This window comes from Apteryx mantelli, chromosome 33 (assembly GCF_036417845.1).
Source record: "Apteryx mantelli isolate bAptMan1 chromosome 33, bAptMan1.hap1, whole genome shotgun sequence".
Lineage (NCBI taxonomy): Eukaryota > Metazoa > Chordata > Aves > Apterygiformes > Apterygidae > Apteryx > Apteryx mantelli.
Window position 1 is genome coordinate 2,863,766 of NC_090010.1, and position 18,281 is coordinate 2,882,046.

The 18,281-nt window shown below is 59.2% G+C and overlaps 1 protein-coding gene across 1 annotated transcript in view; it reads right to left on the bottom strand.

Annotated features, from left to right (window-relative positions):
- The window catches only part of LRP1 (LDL receptor related protein 1), a 96,008-nt gene that overhangs the window by 42,496 nt on the left and 35,231 nt on the right, over positions 1 to 18,281 (bottom strand). Inside the window, exons 7-11 of the mRNA XM_067314090.1 lie at positions 5,523 to 5,685; positions 3,417 to 3,639; positions 2,919 to 3,108; positions 1,078 to 1,221; positions 408 to 644 (exon numbers count right to left, since the gene is read on the bottom strand). Of these exons, the coding sequence (XP_067170191.1) occupies positions 408 to 644; positions 1,078 to 1,221; positions 2,919 to 3,108; positions 3,417 to 3,639; positions 5,523 to 5,685 (957 nt within the window). The remainder of the gene's footprint in view (positions 1 to 407; positions 645 to 1,077; positions 1,222 to 2,918; positions 3,109 to 3,416; positions 3,640 to 5,522; positions 5,686 to 18,281) is intronic.

The window sequence follows — 18,281 nt, forward strand, 5'->3', positions numbered from 1 at the left end:
CTTTGCCCAGAGGTAATGCAAACGCGCTCGGCAGACAGTGTTGATAGATCAGCTGCCCTGCAGAGCCTGTGTGATCTGGACTGAGGATCCTCCACCCCTTCCTCTTGCTCTTATCCGAATGGGTGAGGGTGGGACAGTTTGCGGACATGTCTGGGGCTGCTACAAGCCACGGCCCAGGAGTCCTTAACCCACTGCCGCTGGGGAACGCGTGCTGTGCTTGTCCCTTAACGGCAGTCTGCAGACAGACCCAACTAACAGCTTCAAGCCTTAGTTTTAATGATCAAATATGCAAGGGAGAAAACATAACTGCTGCCATTACACAAAAAAATATGCTAATAGCAACTGTTCCTGGCTCCCAGGGCCCGACCATGCTGACAAGGAACCAGCCCGGGCCCTCAGCCACATACCATCTTTCAGGATGGTCTCGCGCTCCATGCCATCAATCTTCTGGCGCCCAATGAGGTAGCTGGTGGTGTCGGCGAAGTAGATGAAGCCAGTCTCAGCATGGAAGTCCAGCGCTCGGGGGTTCATGAGGTTCTCAATGGGGATCATGTGCTCATCAGGCACCTTGGCCCCCATGTCCATCCCGCGGATGATGCCGGGACGCCCCTTCCCGTACACTAGGAACAACTCATGTTCTGGCTCTGCAGAGAGAAGGGGAGAGCCATCACCACCAGCCGGGTCAGGGCAGCGCAGGGTCCATCATGGACCTACACCTGCGTGGAGGGTGGGCAGCGCCTTGCGCTCACAACCCCGCGTGGCTTTCACTGGGCTGCAGCTGCGACAGAAAGGACAGGAAGAAGCAGCAACCTGCCCCCGTACGCCACACACCTGCACAGGCTGCAGATCCCTGCAGGCAGCCCACTGCTTAAGGCAAGAGGGAAAGGGGTGTTTGCAACCAGGAGGGAAGGAATTCAAAAGCCCTGCCTGCCCCGGAGCCGGTGTGCTCCCCGTCCTTTGGCACGTGTGCAATGCCCACCCTGCTCATGCTCCCGCCGTCACACCGAGCTGGGACAGCCACGGACCCCTCCGTTCACCCTGCCCTCCTGCGGTGCTCCAGTGAGGGACGCAACTCACTTTTGCAGGACTTCCCGTCGCTGCCCAGGCTGAATCCAGACCTGCAGCGGCAGGTACGGGTCTTGTGGCTGTTCCCAAGGAGGCAGATGTCGGAGCAGCCTCCTGGTTTGCCGAACTGATCTGGTTCGCAGGCATGGCTCCGCACTAGAACAACACAGATAAAGAGATGGATTCAGGGGTGCGTTTTACTGTCTCCGGAGGCAATCAAAGCCGCACAAAGGTGGTCTTCCCAACCGGTGTTACAAGCCTGTCAGAAAGGCTGAGCTGGCAGGGGCACCAGCCTGGAACTGCAGAGACGCAGGGGAAATTCGCAGGGCTGCCACTGCCACTGGCTTGAGCTGCCATTCCCTGGGCTGACGTGTCCCCTTCCCCTTCCCGGGGCCAGCAGCAAGGAGCTAAGTATTGCATGGGACAGACTAGCGCAGAGATTGGAAAGAACCTGCCCAAGACCCAAGACCATTCATCGGCAGAGCCGGGAGCAGAAACCAGGTCTTCTGTGTCACAGCACGCTGCCGTAACCCCCAGACCGTGCCATCTTTGTCCTGCTGTGCCGCCCCTCGCGAACGCCGCCGTGCCCTCGGGCTGCAGCCGTGCAGTGCGAGCAGCCCTGCCCTGCGGCATGCCCAACACGGCGCCGGGAGGCAGCGAGAGCCCGGCCCAGCCAGCCTCCTTAATCACACTCCTTCCCCACTCGGAAATCTCCTGATTAGTTTTGTATTCTGGAAAATGCCAAACAGACTGAAGACACTAAGAGGATCTAAATCATGCAAATTGATTAACTGCAAGGAAGGTGCTGGGGGGATGGAGCAGACAAAGCAGGGAGGGACGCGGGGTGGGGACAGGGCACAGCACGTGCAGCACCAGGGCCTTGTAACTCTTCTGAAATCCCACTGGCCTCCAGGAGCAAAAAGCCCCGGTCAAAGGATGAATGAGCTAGCAGCGGGGACAGCGAGAGCAGGCACCTTAAAAGGGAGCCATTAATATTTCAAGCTGTCGCATCTGCTCAGCTTTCCCTTTGCTCTCCTTAGTGAGACATAATCCATCAATCACACCGCGCAGGCCACATGGCCCTTGGGGACAGCTGTCATTTTTATCTCGCAAAAAGAGACAGGGAGATAGCAGGGGGTAAGAGAAGAGGGGGGCACTCCCGGGTGTGCGGCAGCCCATTAAAACATCAGCCCTGGCGCAGCTGCCTGGAGAAGAGGAATCACATGCAAATCCCCTCGCCGGGGAGGGCTGACAGCGAGATGCCAGCTCGGGGAATTGCTATGGAGCGCGGCGAGCGCGGCAGCGGACTCCTCTTTTCCCCAGGGAGCTCTGGGCAGCCAGATTTTGAGCTCCCCGGGCCCTGGTGCTTTCCAGGGCGCCTGCTGGCATTCGGTGCTCTGCTTGCTCCCCTCCCTCCCCCGAGGGCACAAACCAGGGCGGCTGGAGGGCTGCGAAACGACGCACCGGCAGCAGCACGATGCTACGCAGCCAAAATTCAGCGCGCTTCCGACTAGCGCCGCAGGGGAAGAGAGTCGGGCGCAGAGCCCCTGGGCGAGCTGCACCGCGCGGTGAAGGGGGAGAGCCGTCCGCAACCAGCTCAGAGCCCCTCGGGGCTCTCGGCAGAACGGCAGCTCCTCGGCGACAGGGACGGGGGTCCCGTGCGTCACAACAGGCGGGGCTGGTTTTGCACTGCAGTTCTTGCCAATTCTTTGCTCCCAGCCCTTTGGCCAGGCAAAGCCCCGAGGCAAAGGACACCCGCGGCTGAGGGGGGGCTCTGCCTGCAGAAACAGCGCAGCGCAAGACATGTGATTCCCCCGACAGGCAAACGCCAGGAACGACGCCGGGGCTCTCACCTGTGGGCTGTCGCCGCTGGTGGTAGATATGCAACGCTCCTCCCTTGTCCACCCTTGTCACCACTTGGTACTCGGTGCTGTTGAAACGGTTGACCCGGATGACGCTGGTTTTCTGCTGGGCGTTTGCGTTGTCAGAGTTGGTGGCGTAGAGGTAGTTCTCGAAGACGGTGAGCCCGTAGAGGTGTTCAATCTGGAAGGCGCCATGCAGACGTCCGTGAGGAATTTAGCAGGAGACATGGGAACCCCAGCTCCAGTACGAAGCTGCTGCTTCCTGCCCTGTGGCTCTCCTCCCTCCCTTCCCTAAGGCGAGGGATTGGCTTGGCAGACAGGTATTGCAGGACCCATCAGAGCTCAGCAACTGGCACCTTTTCTTTGCTGGATCAGCAAAGCAAAGCTTGTGAACAAGTGCCCCTCAGCAGGCCAAGCTCAGACTGGTCTCCAGGACACTCTGCCATCAAGGTCTTCCCTGGCCCCACCTCCCCTCTGGGCCCCACTCACCAGGATGCCCTGGATGATGGTATGTCTGTTCTTGCCTTCGTAGTCCACCACCTCAATATAGTCCAGGTACGCATCAGCCCAGTACACGAGCCGGTTCACCAAGTCCAAGGTGATGCCATGGGGGAAGACAATCTTGCTGTCCACCAGCTTGGTGCGGTTCTGCCCATCCATGTCGCAGCGCTCCACCTTGGGGATCTGCCCGTAGTCCGTGAAGAACACTTTGCTGCACGAGAAGGGCAAACACGGTAGCTCAGAGCCTGGATGTCACGTTGGAACCAGACTGAGGGCCACAGGGAGAACAAGTGACTGGGATCGCACACACACATGTACAAACCGTGCACACAGGCTTACAGACACAGGCTTGCATATGCACACACGCTCCCACGCTCATCAGATCATGCACAGACTCACATTCATCCATGGGCGGAAACACGCCTGCATAAGCACATAAGCCATCTGCACCTGCACCTTTGCATTCACACACACGCCGAGGTGCCGGAGCGCTCCAGCATGCACGCACACGTACAGAAACATTTACGAGCCGCTGCCCGGCTCAGAGGAAGCAGGAACTCTCATGGCACAGCTGCAAGCAAAGCGCTGACTCAGCAAGATCACTGTTTGCTGCGCTTATCAGCTGCTGCTGGCTAGGCTTAAAATCGAGGTCACGGGGACAGTGAGTTCCCTAGCCTGGGGCAGGTGGGTGGCTGGGTCCCCCAGCTGGGGCCAGCTCCGTGGAGCCGCTCGCAGCTGCGTCCCCGAGGCTGCTCCAGCTGCAGCGCGGCCCAGCTGTGCCCAGGGCCGCCGGCACCCTCGGCGTAGGGCTGCCCGGCCCGGCACCAGGGCAAGCTCGGAGAAGCTGCACAGACCCCAGCAGAGATGCTGACCAAGGCAAGGGACCTGCAACAAAAGCCTGGACCAAGATTTGCTAGTGTCACCAGGAAGGGTCCAAGGCCCTCCACCAGCTGACATGTTCAAACCCAACTGGACCCGCCTAGGCGGATGTCACGCGCGCCTGTGACTGCTCCAGCTGTGGCACTTCCTAGGCAAGGAGCAGCGCAGCACCTGGGCTCGGCACGCTGACCCTCGCCAGCCACCCAGCGAGCTCCTCGGAGCAGCCCCAACGTAACGCCTGTGAAGCACGCTCAGATGATGACCAGCAACTGCGTCATCCTGCTGCGTCTCAGCGCCGGAGCACAAGCAGCCAACAACACATTAACTCAATCACCTGCGGTGATTAATGCAACCACCCGTTCTGTGAGAGGCCAGAGAGTCTGCGTCCAGACTGCTTTGTGGTATTACTTATTTATTAGAAATCCTTTAGCTTTTCCGCTCAATGACATCAGCTCTCGTCATCTGGGCATGGACAGTCAATGCTGTTGGGCTACACACAACCGCGTGAACATGCTGAGACTCTTCCCCGGGCAGCTGGATTCCTAGCACACACATGCACCCCGTGACTGGACTCCTCTCGCGCAAAGCACCTGGCGCCATTTCACACACCATCGTGTTCTCTGCCCCAAGCAACCTCGCTCACTCCCGTTCCCATTTTTCAGCAGCTGCCCTGCTGATGATTCAGCATCACAGCTTCCCCATGCAAGAGATTTTGCAAAAGGCAGCTGCACGAGCGGCATTATCCGCCTGCAGCACCCGGGATAAACAGACACAGGAGGAGCTGTTCAACCCAGGCAAGGATCTGACACCTCTTGGCTCCTGAAAACCATTAGGAAGCTCTAATCACTCAGCCACAAGCTGGAAGTAGCAACTTGTCCTTGGTCTGCTCAGCAGGTCCTGCTCCATCAGGGACGTTCCTACGGACTGGAAAACTCGCTGTCCCGGGTGGGCAGCATGGGGAAGCTGCCTCTCCACAGAGAAGCTTCCAAAAAGTGTGCACAAGTGGAGCGTGAGACTCCACCAGCAGCAAAAGTAAGGGCAACACATCCGCTGTCCCCCAGGGCAGTCAGTCAGAGGACCCAGGTTTGGGTTCTGCCGTTCTCTGCTTGACAGCCCAGGAGCTGGTCCCTCCTGCTTGCTCCACCAGCCCGCAGAGATGGTGCAGGCTCAGACAGCGACGCTGAGCCCTCCCACCGCCACCGGCAGCACCCTTACCCCATGGCTGGGTCCAGCGCTATCCCTTTGGGGTTATACAGCTCCAGGTCCAGCAGAGTGACGCAGGTGACTCCGTTCTTGTTGCAGACGAAGATCCTGTCATCAATGTCGTCGACAAAGTAGAAGTTGCCTGTGAGCCAGTCAATAGCCATCTGCTCCACATCTAGGCCACGGGAGAAGGGGGACGAAGAGATGTTAGTCAGTGAGGGAGCCGGGAAGCTCTGCACCGGGAGCTACGGCAGACCCATGCCTACGTGAGACGAACGTGCTGGGTCTCTGACCGCTTCCTAACCAACCAGGGCATCTCAAACACAAACATGGCTGGGAAGCGGGGAACTGTGCAGCATGGAGAAACTGCAGCGCAGGAGGGGCTGGGTGGGAGCACAGAGAAGCAGCCGAGCCCTGGTCACCCTGCGCGGTTGCAGCACAGCCAGAGCAGAGCCCTCGAGCTCATTGCTGCCAGCACGGCACCACGAACCCAGGCTGGCGCCCTGCCTCGCCGGGGAAGGGTCCGCTTCACCTGGAAGCCTTGGATGGACACGGCAACCCGTCCTCTCCTTTCCCTCTGCCCTGGGTCTCTCCGGGGCAGACAGGACCCGTCATCCCCCGGCCAGTGCCGCAGCGAGCAACAGAGCGTTATCAGAGAGGTCAGAGGCAGCCGGGCAAGGCAGGCGGCAGGAACGCCGCCGGGGCGCAGAGGGCTCTCAGCTGCGGCACCGGAGGAGGGAGAAGGGCGAAGGCAGTTCCCGGAGAGCTGAGCAGCCCAGCTACCAGGCTGCAGGAACACCCTGAGTCCGGAGGCAGGTGCGAGACAGCTTCTGGCATGCAGCGCTTGACTATTTAATTCAACCAGCGAAAGCCCGTTAAGGTGGATAAGCCCGGTGCACCCAAATGCCTCGCCGGCAAGCAGGCCAGCGCTGCACGGCGCAGCTCCCCCTCCCCACCCACGGGATCAGGGCGAGGGAGCAGCAGGCCTGCATCCGCACCCCGAGGACACCAGGGCCCAGACAGCCTCGGGGAGCAGGGCCAGACACCACTGAATTATTAACCAGCGCGGAGACTCGGGAGCACGCCGGGAGGCGGCAGATGAACCAAGCCAGGACTTTTTACAACATCCCAAACTCCTCCTGCTTGCAGGACTCAGCCCGATTTTATCGCGACCTTCTGCACTTTAGCACCGCGAAGCACTGCCTAGCTTGTGATGAACACCTAATTCGCAAAAACCCGATGACTTTGCGGGTGCCCCCCCCCCCCCAAGCCCGAGTCCCCCAGCTGTCTGGGCCATCTTGCTCACTCGCACACCTCGATTAAGCATTTCGGGTCAAGCCCATTGCCCCGGGGACAGGAAGGTCCTGCTGGCTATGCGTGTCCCAGGGGCCTCGGGCTGCAAGTTGATGACTAACAGCTCTATCCCCTCCCCTCCGGAAAGGCGAGGCCGGCGCTGTCTCCCAGCTATCGCCCAGCATGATTTATCCCTCATAAAAAACAAGTGGAAATGGCCAGAGCCAAGGAATTAGCATCAAACCAGCTAAGCAGAAGGCCTGCAGAGAGCACGCCGCCGAACACGCAAGGGGAGCATGGCTGGGGTGGGGGACAAGTCAGGACTGCTGTTTGCAATCCCAGCTCTGCAAGGGGTCGTCTTGCCGGGTAAAGCACGAGAGCAGCGGCGAGCCGGGACTCCCAGCGCCTCTCCCTCACTGGCTGCTGGTATCCGACAACAGAAATCTTCAGGCTGAGCAGAAACCTATTAGAAAGGTTGCACCAGACACAGCAGGTGACAAGACACATCTGCTCATCCGGGCTAGTGAGTACCTGCAGGACTCGCGCCCAGCGCAGCCGGAGTCATTGCAAAGGTCTCTTCATGAAGGCATCGACATGCCCCTCCATTTCACTGGAAAAGCAGTTCAAGGACCATCGCTCTGCAAGTGGTTCCCCAACCTTTGAAAAATCACTGTGCCCCAAAGGCAACGGGCGAGGGGCAGGAACACCGTGCCGGACGCAGGGACCTGCGCTAGTGGGAGGAAGCCGTTTCGTGACTTCAGCGCTGGAGGACGGGTGTTTGGGTCTACAAGCGCATTGGAGAGGGGCCTGCCCGTCTCCAGTGCCAGCACGAGCAGCCCGTGCAAGAGGGACTCACCCACCGGTGCGGACGGGACGGTCTGCAAGGCAGCGCGCATCCCGGCTGCTCGGCTTGGTTGCAAACCTCCTGGTCGGGACAGCAGCAGAGCAGCCGGCACCACCTGGGACAGGGCAACCGTCCCACCCTTTGCAAGCTGCCCTGGGGGCATCCGGGGCAGTCGCCAACCGCGACTTCCACATCCCCAAGGCCCTGCTTGGAAACCCAAGCGCCACCCGGGGAGCACAGGGCCGAGGGCGGCGACACTTGCGGGGACACGTGTCCCTGCCAGTGCTTGGCGCAGGGGGACCGGCAGCCGGTGAGGGCCACGCTCTGCTTTTAAAATCTCAGTTACACTGAGTCACACTCTCTGGAAGGGCTCCCTTCCTCCGCAGCTCGGCTCCGCGCCGTCCCACCGCGCTGCCTTCTCTCCCCCACATCCATCCTGCTTGTGACTAAGGCAGCCGGTCCCATCCTACGCCCCTTCCTCCGCCACCCCCCAGCCCTGATTCATTAATATCTGACAAGAGGAGAAGGTGGGAGGGAGATGTGCACACAGAGCCGTGCCTGGGTGAGAAACGCTTTACCAAAGGGATTCACAAAAATTCCCCCAAAACTCAGATCTTGGCTGGAACCTGCGCAGCTCTGAGTCAGAGTCACAGGACCGGCAGAGCGATCCAAGAGGGCTGGAAAAGCAGGCAGGGAGCGCAGCAAAAGCGCCCTGCGGGCAGCAGCACCAAGCCGGGACTCGGCTCCCCCAGCTGCAGGACACCTGCCTGCAGCAGCCTCCCCTCCTCTACCTCTCCAGCTCTGGGGTTTTCAACTGGTTTCGGTTTGCAGGATGGTTTGGGACGGTGGTGCAGCTCCTCCCAACAGCAGGCGTGCTCCTCCTCACCACCTTCCTCCCTCCAGGGCTGCAAAGCGCGGGCCTGGCTGGAAGCAGCCGGCACATCGGCCGCTCTCTTACCAGCGCTCACGCGGGCTTTGCCTTCTTCCTGGCCTCTACTCTCCTCCGAAGCCTCGGCTCCCGGAGTCACGGGACTCCTGCCTCCTCCCTGATGGCTTCCAGCTGCGCTGCAGGAAGCTTCTAGCTCCTCCAGCTGGGAGGAAGCTCACAAACGTGCTATTGAAAGGCCAAACAAAAATCAGAAGGGAAACAGCCAAAGACAAATCACAGATTTCACATCATTCACTTGCGAGGGCCCACAGCTTCTTCCACACCATGCTTGCGGCCATCACCTGTCCTGGCGGGTGGGAATGTCCCTCCTGGCACCAGGTGCCCTCCGCAGCAGGAGACCACCCAGCGACCGAAGCCCGGCGTGACCTCCCTGCCCGGCCAATGCTTGGGCAAAGCCTCCATCCCGCGGCGGGATGCTCCCGCAGCCCCCCGCCGTGCCCAGGTGGGAGCCCAGAGCGCGGCAGGGCACAGCGCGGCGCAGGAGCTGGAGGTGACGCAAGCACTTGCTCTTCTCCCAGGCTTTATTTTTGCAGCTGGAAAGCATTACACTCCTCAAAGGCTTTTGTTTTTCAAATTGCTCCTTTTCTCCCCGCTCGCTCTCTCTTCCCCCCCCCTCCTTTGCAGGAATCAGTTTTTATTATTATTATTATTATTTTCAGCTCTTTCTTGTAGCCTCAGCTAAACCTGGTTTTCCTTTTGAACTTTCAGTGGAAGCTAATTTAGCAAAGGTCTATTTTTAACCCCTAACATTAACTTGCAGAAACCTCTCCCCATTCGCTCCTGCCACATCGCTTTGGGGGGAGGAAAGCGGCGAACGCAGCGGCCTTTCCCCCCTTGCTCGCAGGCCTGCGCTTCTCCTCAGCAGCAGACAGGGCGCCGGGGAGGACGTGCTGCAGCCGGCTCCTATCTGATGCACCCCGGACAGACGCCCACCGCTCTGGTGCCCCAGCCCGGCTGCACCTCCAGGGACCCTTCCCGTGCCAGGCCACTGGCGAGGGAAGCAGGAGGGCCCTTCCCAGGCACCGCACAAACAGGGAACTGATTTCATGCAAGAAACAGCCCAGGATACCGCAGCTACCACTGCCTCTGGTGCCGGCAGCCCGGGCAGTGTGGGCAGGCCGGCCGGTGAGCTAACGCTCCTGGTCAGCTCCCATCTGAGAACTGACTCTTCCTCCTTGCTCAACCAGCGCTGGGTGTTGCACACAATTGCAACATGCAAAACTAATTTGCTACGATTTATTTATTTGCTGGAGCACTTGAAAATGAACTTTCAGAGGGGGCAGAGAGGAGGGAACTGTCAAGTTTAAAGGCTCTTCCCAGAAGAGGCTAACTAACCTCGGCAGGGCCAAAGGGCCGTGGCCGATGCCAGCAGCCCCAGGACGAGCGCTGGCCCGAACTGCAGCCGGCTCGGGAGGCTGCAGAGGGGGCCTTTACTTGGGGAGAGGGGTGCAAGAGAGCACCCAGCGTGTCAGCACGCAGGAGGCACGCTGCCCAACGCCGCAAGCTGGCCGCTCCAGCAGATTCTGAGACTGACCCTGCACAGACGTTTCCCCGTTTCAAGCTTGATCTTAACACAAGTGACCCTGACCAGGCATTTGCTAAAGGCTCTTCCCCAAAATAATCTGCATCACCCCAGCCTCGGCTATTCCTTCTTCCTTCCCGTGGTCACCCCACGGGTGAAGGACGCTGAAGGAGCCTCTGCAGCCAGCGTGCCACGAAGAGCCTGCTAAAGGCGACCTTCTAGGATCCCTGCTCATGGTCCCACCAGCTCTTACAAGCCTTCCCAGCTGCTATCACACTATAACCTTCTCCCTTCTCCAATTCCAGTTTCATCCTAGGCTTGAAGGGGCTGGGAGCATCTTCTGTCCTACTCAAGCAGCTCCGACACACCAGTGCCACCAGTTCACCGGCCGGCCACGGGAGCTCCTGTCGGAGACGCTCTCCACTCCCTTAACGGAGCGGCAGAGTGCCCGATTCACCCCACGGGCTCTTTGGGGAACCAGCTCTGCTGACCCAGCACATCAAACTTTCTTCCATATGAATCACTTGCTGCGCAGTCCGCAAATAAATCAGTTGTCACTGACACAAAAAGGAAGGAAAGGCGCAATCTTCTCTCAGACTGAAACACGATTTCAACACGAAGCAGCTAGTTTCGAAAGAGGTTAAGACGTGCGCAACCCAAAGGTCGAGCTCCCCGCCGCACAGCAGCGGGCCTGCCTGTACGAGAGGAGTCAATGGAAACACGGTTTCTAAGGAATAAAATCTTGGAGAAGCTGCAGAATGTTTCAGTTCAAAACCGCCTCCAGAAGAGGAATGAAGGTTTGTCAGGAATGCAGTCCCCAGGGCTTCTCAAATACATCGGTTTCCTACTTTCTTTTTTATATGGAATGATCCATTTGATACATTTACATAATACCATAATCTGGAGGCATTTCTGCCTCTTCCCTCTGTACACACACATTCTCCCCCCGGAGAACAAGACAGTCTCTGTAACGGCAAAACACTTTACGGACAAACATTGCTCCTGGGGACAATTTTCCTTAATTAAGAGTATGTTAACAGGGCACGCACAGAGACAAACTCCGGCCCTGAAGGGCGCCCACAGTCCCGCTAGCCGCTGCGAGGGGACGTCCACCCCGCACCGGTCCCCGGAGCCATCGCCTCTTGGGCCTTTACGCCAGCGTCAGGCAGTTTATTCCAAAAACGGGAAGTTATTCCAACAGCAGCGGGACAACGAAACCTGGTTTTCTACAAATCCGCACCTGGAGGGTGAGCAGCCACGGGTGGATTCTCTGATGTCTAACAGAGGTTGTGCACATGGCTGCCTCCCACCTGGGGAAGGGAGGGTCTAACACAGCCTCTTTCCTTCCACCCGGCTGCCTGTTTTCAGGAACGCAAACGTCCTTGGGAGAGGGAGTTGCAATCTCAAAACTTCCCCATTTCCTTAGAAAACCAAGCTAATAAATAAATAAATAATGAATTTTAGAAAACACTCTCTCATGTTGTTTAGCTTGGAGCAGAAATGGCAGGGTGGCTGGAGGCCAGGACATCCAACGAGACGCTCGCGCAGCCCCGGTGCCCGAGCCACAGGCACGCGCCCATGCCGGCTGCGCAGGAGCTCACCCCAGGCCCCTCCGAGCCCTCTCCCAGCGGAGACGCCGCTTGCCCTCGGCAGAGCGCAGCCACCGGACTCCTACCCGGGCGCTGCCGAGCCACGAGCGGGGCCACCGCGAAAGGGAAATTCCAGCACAGCCATCCAGAGCGGGGCTGTTTTTAAAGGCAGGCTGAGGAATAGTTATGCTTTCATTACAGCTGTCTCTGCATCACCCTGTTGAAGAGAGCAGCGAGACCATCTCTCCTCGGAGACAGGGGAGAACAGCCGGCCCCTCCGGAGAGGAGCTTGTCCCCTGGGATGGACCCGCAGGCTGGGGAGCCGATGCCTCGGCACCGACGGCAGAGCGGGGCCAGGGCTGGTGGCCTCCCACCCGGACCTTCCTCCACCGCCCTTGGTGGACCTCCAACCTCACGTTGGCGCAGCCCCACCATGCGGGGCCCAAACCCGAGGCTCAGCTCCCTCTTCACCGTGCACTGACTCCAAGCCAAAGGGTGGGCAAACACAGGGATCATGGGGACACCCAGGCTTGAGCTAACACAGCAGCGGTCTCCATGCCTCAGTTTCTCCATCTCAGTGGCAAGCACAGCATCACAGCCGCATCCTCAGACAGACAGTCGGGTCCACACACTGCACTGGCTGCTTCCCAGCCAGTCGGGCACAGACCAGGCTAAGCCTGCCACGGCCTCCGGCATCCCGCGGGGAGAATGCCCCAGGTGCCACCCTGGAGCTGCGTCCTCGTCCCCAGGCTGCCGGGCGACTCGTGCCTTCTCCCCGGCCCCCTCTCCTCCTCTGGGACCTCAGTCCTGCGGCTCCCAGCGAAGCCCAGCCACGGCCCTGGGGGTGGGAGGCTGCGTGGAGGACAGCCAAGGAACTGCTAATTGCTCTTCCTTAATGAGGCACTTCCAGCGGCAGGAACACTGGCACAACTGAGCAGGGGCCGGGCCGGCTTCCTTCGGGGTGGACGGAGAGAGACGGACAAGCTCAAGAGGGTGGTGAGAGCTGAGCGGAGCCTTTACGGGGATGGTTCCTCTCACGGAGGAGGGGTCCAACGAGACTAAGACGGGGCAAGGTCCAGGGCAGGGCCGATGCCCGGGCGGCTCAGCGGCTGCAGGTCCAAGCCCGGCCCCGGCGCCGCGTGCAGGGATGAACACGCTCCCTTCCCTCTGAGGGGCCAAAGCTGCCTCCGCGCACAAGGGCGCCGCCACTGCCGCGGAAATTAATTTCACCCTTTCGTTTTCAGCAGCCTGGGCAGGGAGCTCGCCCCACGTCGGGAGCAGCGCGGGAGCCGGCCGCCAGCCGCGGGGAAGGGCCGCGCCGGGACGAGGGCGGGCGGGCTGCTCCCTGCCGCCGGCGCTGCCCGGGGCCCGCCGCCAGCGTGCGTGAGCACGCACAAGTGCGCACGACCATGCACGACCACACGCAAGCGTGCACGAGTATGCACGAGCGTGCACAACTGCGCACAAGCATGCACGAGTATGCACGAGCATGCACAACTGCGCACAAGCATGCACAGAGACCCCCGGCTGCGGCCAAGCCCTCGCCAGTGTTTTCCACCTCCAGCTCCCCGGCACGAGGCTTCGGCAGCTGTCTACCAAGGCCGTCATCCCCTCCCGAGACCAAGGCCCTTGTGTGACCTGAAGCACTTTTGCTTCCTCCTCCTTCCCCCCTTTTTTTTTTTTTTCCTTCCTCTGTGTAATAAAAACCTCACAGAGCGCGTTTCGGCAGAACGTGCGAGCTGGCCTCCTGCCAGGAAAAGGGCCGGAGCCAGTGGAGCGCCGGGCGGCCACTCCCCAGCCCGCACGGGGAAGCTCCTTCCCTGCTCGACCATGCTGACCCCGGGGGGATCCAGGCGGCAGCACGGAGCAGCGAGGAAAGGAGGCACCGGAGCCGGCAAAGTCCTGGGAAGCCCTGGCGCTTGGGGGAAAACACAGGCAAAGCCCGTTCGCTGCCCAACCGCAGCTCTCGCCCTCGGGATGGTGCCTGCCCTGCACGCGGAGGGAAGGCGGTGCCCTGCGCGTGCTCCGGAGGGAGCAGGCTCCCGCACCGCGCCATCGCCGCTCCCGCAGGGGCTTCATCCCCGTTTCACTTACGGGGAAACGCAAAAGAGGAACCAAAGGCAGCAGCACCAGCTAAACGCGGGGAGCGGTCGGTGGCGGCAGAGCTCCTTGTGATGCCACGCAGCGCCGGGCGCTGCTGCAAATCCCCACCCTGCCCCAGCTCCTTCCCCAATCCTGCCGCCCCGGAGCACATCCGCCCGCGGCCCCGCAGGCGCCTCTCGCTAGCAGCCGGTCGGCACAGGGGAGCGATGCAGCAGCGCACGCAGGCTGAGCACGCCGGCCCAGCACCCGGCGGCAGGCGAAGCAGGAAGAGAAAACCACGCGTCCTGTGCTCTTAGGGGTCACTGGTACGAGAACAGTCAAACAGTTAAACAAAAAGAAAGGAATCAGCAGATGAAATTACCAATCATCCCGCTCTCCTGCCAAGTGAGTTCACATCGGAGCCTCTTTCTTGGCTAGGATGAGGCAGCAAGGAAGAAAAATAGCTTTCCATGCAAAGTGGGGAAAGAAATGTACTTGGATTTGTCTGCAGCCCAACATCTCCCTGAAATCAATTTGTCCCAAACCCTACAGCTTTTCTGCTTGCTGGCAACAGAACAGGTCATTATGTGCAACGGGGCTGAAATGGAGTCAAGGAAAACAGCCTCCTAGACAGGCTTGTTTAGATAGATGCTGCCCGGGAAGGTATTTTAATAATGGCCAGATTGCTATCGTTTAAGGTTTATAATGCACTCGGGATCACGCGTCATGGTATTTCAAACCCCTTCCTGGGGGCTTGTTTTATAAAAGAAAAAAGGAAAACAACAAACCTTAAAACAAGAAATAATAAATCAAGAAATCTCTGCAGCCCTTTCCCAGAAATCCTGGCAAGGTCCCACCAAGGAGCTGACGTGCCAGCGCGCTCCGCCGGGCCGCCAACCCCGACCGCCACCAGCACCGGCAAATCTGCAGCTATGGGCCCTGCGCCCCTGCAAGTCTTCCTCCTCCGAGGCCCTTCCGAAAGCGGGCTTAAGAAGAAAAACAAAACCCCAGATACCTAAAGCCCCGGGGCCGTGAGTTAAGCGCACTGACACCAGCAATCTGCTGGCACAAAACATGCGGTCAGTGAAACAAGCACCGGAGCTGCAGAGTCACCGACTGCGACCTGCAAAAGTCACGAGTTGTCCCAGAAAGGGGAAAAAAAAGGGGGGGGGGAGAGGGGAGGAGCAGCGAGGGGGAGAATCACCATGAGATCCCTTGAGAAACTCAGCTTTTAGGTCTCCGGACACATGTTTTCGAGTATTTTTCCATAGCAAAGGCACAGCAATCTTCCCTTTTCTTGAAAGCTGAGCTGCACTTGATCACATCCCTGCGAGCTGACACAACGCTCACAAAAAAGCCTCAAAGGCTGGGAGGCTGCTGCTTTGGGGTCAAATTGCTGCCAATTAACACTGTCCTTTATACGCTTTTAAGGACTGCTCCTAACAGAACTGCCCTGTCTTGATCCTAATCTCTCACCCACCAGAGCACTTTGCACAAGCCACAGGGAGGGATTAAGACTTTCTTGTTTTACCCCCGAAGAAGCGAGGCGCAAATTTGATTTAAGGTCACAAATCTGACCGCAGACCTGAACCCTGTTTCCTTCATCCCCTCTGTGTCCTGGCCCCTACGGCAGCGGCAGACGCAGCAAAAGCAGCTGCAAGCGCCCGGCACGCTCCCCGGAAGGCGTCCGAGCGCTGAGGACGGGGACTGTCAGAGGCAGCCAGCTTTCTGAACGGAAGGGAAGCACAAACAGCGGCAGCAGAGTTATCATCAGTAGTTATTCGGTGCCCGCCGCCTTCACGCCGCGCGGCCACGGCTGCAAACGAGCGTCAAGGGGCAGGAGCCGTGCAGCCCCGTCGCCTCCGACGGCAGGGCCGGCTTTGCCCCGCGGGGTGCAGAGGAGACCCCGGACCGAGAGTCCCCGTCCCCCCGACGCTGCCTCCTGCCGTCGGCACCGCTCGGACCCTCCCGCTCCACAACCAGCGGAGCGGCTGAGGGGCCGCGTTTGCAAGCAGGCGACGCCAAAGCTGAGGCTGCTCTATTGCAAATAAATAATCCGCAACTGCCTCTGCCAGGACGCAGCAGCACAGCTTGTGCCTGAGGAATGTCGAGGCAAGCATTAGCCTGGGAGCGGGAAGCCAGCAGCACAGAGAGAGCATTAATTACAAAGTTCTCCAAAGCCAGCCTGCTGCTAAACTGGGAGAGTTTAGCAGCATAAAAACCTGAAAGCAGATTGGTTTTGTTTTGTTTTGCTTTGAAATTCTTTGGAAACTCAACTCCAAACAAACGGGAACATTGTCTCGGCAAACACGTGAACGCTGGAATCTGCTCGAGGAAACCCACGGGATCAGCACATCTCAGGAGGGCCAGGGATTAACCGCGGAACAAGGTGGCCCTGTTCAGGCCGCGCAGCCACGGCAGGGTGGCACCTGCCGCCCGCCCGGCGGCGGAGCAAAGGGCCGGGACGGCTCGCGAGCTCCCCAGCGCCGGCCAGGCTCCGCTCTGCGATGAAATCACTCGAGTCCACGATTGCAAGAGGAACTGACCCGAGGAGCAGGCTGCAGACAGGGTTTGGAAAGAGCCGCCGAGCCCCATGCAAGCAGCTCGTGGTCTCCACCACGCTCATGTTCACACCAAGGCAGCCTGAGCAGCACGGGCCGCAGAAGGGGGTTGGAGACAGCAGCAAAGACTATCGGTGGCAGAGGAAGGGACTGGAGCAAGATCTCCTGCATCCCAGCAGGGCGCCGCTCTCGCTGCCCCATCCTTCCTCGCCCTCGGAGCACCGCAGAGCTGACAGAAGCGGGAACGCCGCTCTGCGGTTCTGAGCCGCGTCCGCACCAGCACAGCCCCTCCAGGACCTGCCGTTTCAGGAGATGCTCCTAAGCTGGGAGGCGAGCGGGGAACAGGCAGGTTGCAGGGGGGAACTCGCGCCACGCTGCTCCATTTTAGGCAGTGAGCTCAACTCCAGGAAAATCAGCAGCCAGACCAGACACTGGCTTGACTGTCTAAATGGAGGAGGAAAAACCTCTCCAAGCTGTGGAAAGCAGCTCTTCTCCTACACACACACAAACACTCTCCTTTTTGTCCTCGAATGTGAGCAGATATTCGATGCCTGCCAGGATTTTCCCTGATTAGAAACAGAACTGGAATTTTCACACACACAGCGGAGGAAAGAGAAAAAGAGAGAGAGAAAATGGAAAGGGAGGAAAGAAGAAACAAGTTCCCTTTTTTGCAGTTTCATATTCACAGGAAGGATAAACCCGTCCTCGCACAGCTCCTGCACCACTCAGACAAGTGACTCATGCCCTGTCCCTGGCTCAGACGAAACTGGGGGAGGGAAGTGGAGAGGAAGGACCACTGGGACATGCTGCAAACGCAGCGAGAGAAGAGGGTTGCGAAAGCCTCTGCTCGGCCACAGCAAGTTGTCGCTGATCCCCAGCACTCCCATGGTGGCTTTGGGGATGGAGCCCCAGCAACACAGCAGCTGATGCAGAAACACGCCTGGACGAGGACCTGGGGCACCAGCAAGTCCCTCGTGGCAACACCCAAGGAGAGCTTGGGAGACTGGAGAAGGTCACTAAGCCAACGGGCTCTGACAGCAGGAGAAACCCAGGGAAGAAGGGCTTGAAAAACCCTGCCCGGCCAAACTCCAGCCCCCGAGGAGGAACCGCACGTTCCCTACATCTCACCTGCAGCCGGGTTTTGCTGCTTTTTAAACACCTGCCACGGTTTGCCTCTGACCAGCGTTGGCAATGCCACCCAGGCCAGCAGGTCCTGCACTGGTCTGCACAGGGAAGGTGCCCAGGGCTTCCCAGTCACTGAAGGTGGCTCTGACTAGCGGCAAAGAAAAATAATTCAGCTTTAAAAAGCGCAAAACCTCGTTTTGGAAGATAAAGCAGTGCAAGACTTCACCAGCCTGTGATTTTCTGAGCGTGCCCCTGGAGAGAGACCTGGGGGTAGTGAACAGGCCAGCTCAGATCAGCTGAGAAAATCAGCGCTTGTGAGAAGCGTCCAAGGGGCAGGGCGTATTTGGGAGCCGAGGGACAGTAACCACGAACAAGCGGATCTGCACCCAAGGCTTCCGGTGGAATAAAGGGTTCAGCAGTGCAAGGAACAGGGGAACGGCAGAGCTTCAGAGCGCGGCGGGTCGTGCCAAGCTCTGCTAATAGCATTCATTTAACACCTCTCCCACAACACAAGTGACACTAATCTCTCTGCAGGAATGAAGAGGGGGAAAAAAGGCATGAAAGCGCAGTTCCTATCAGGACCGGACTGTGACATGTCACCATCCCAGACCTGCCGGTGACAGCTGGGGGCTGGCAATTTTCAACCCTTGAGCATCAGTCTTTCCCCATCAGATGCCAACTCTGGCCACATTAGCAGCAGGCACCGGGGAAGCCTGGCTCCTGCTGTTCGGAGATAACTGCCATAAAGATGCAAATAAAGAAAGAAACCACTAATTGGATTCACAGGTCTCTCTCACTGTCCTGAA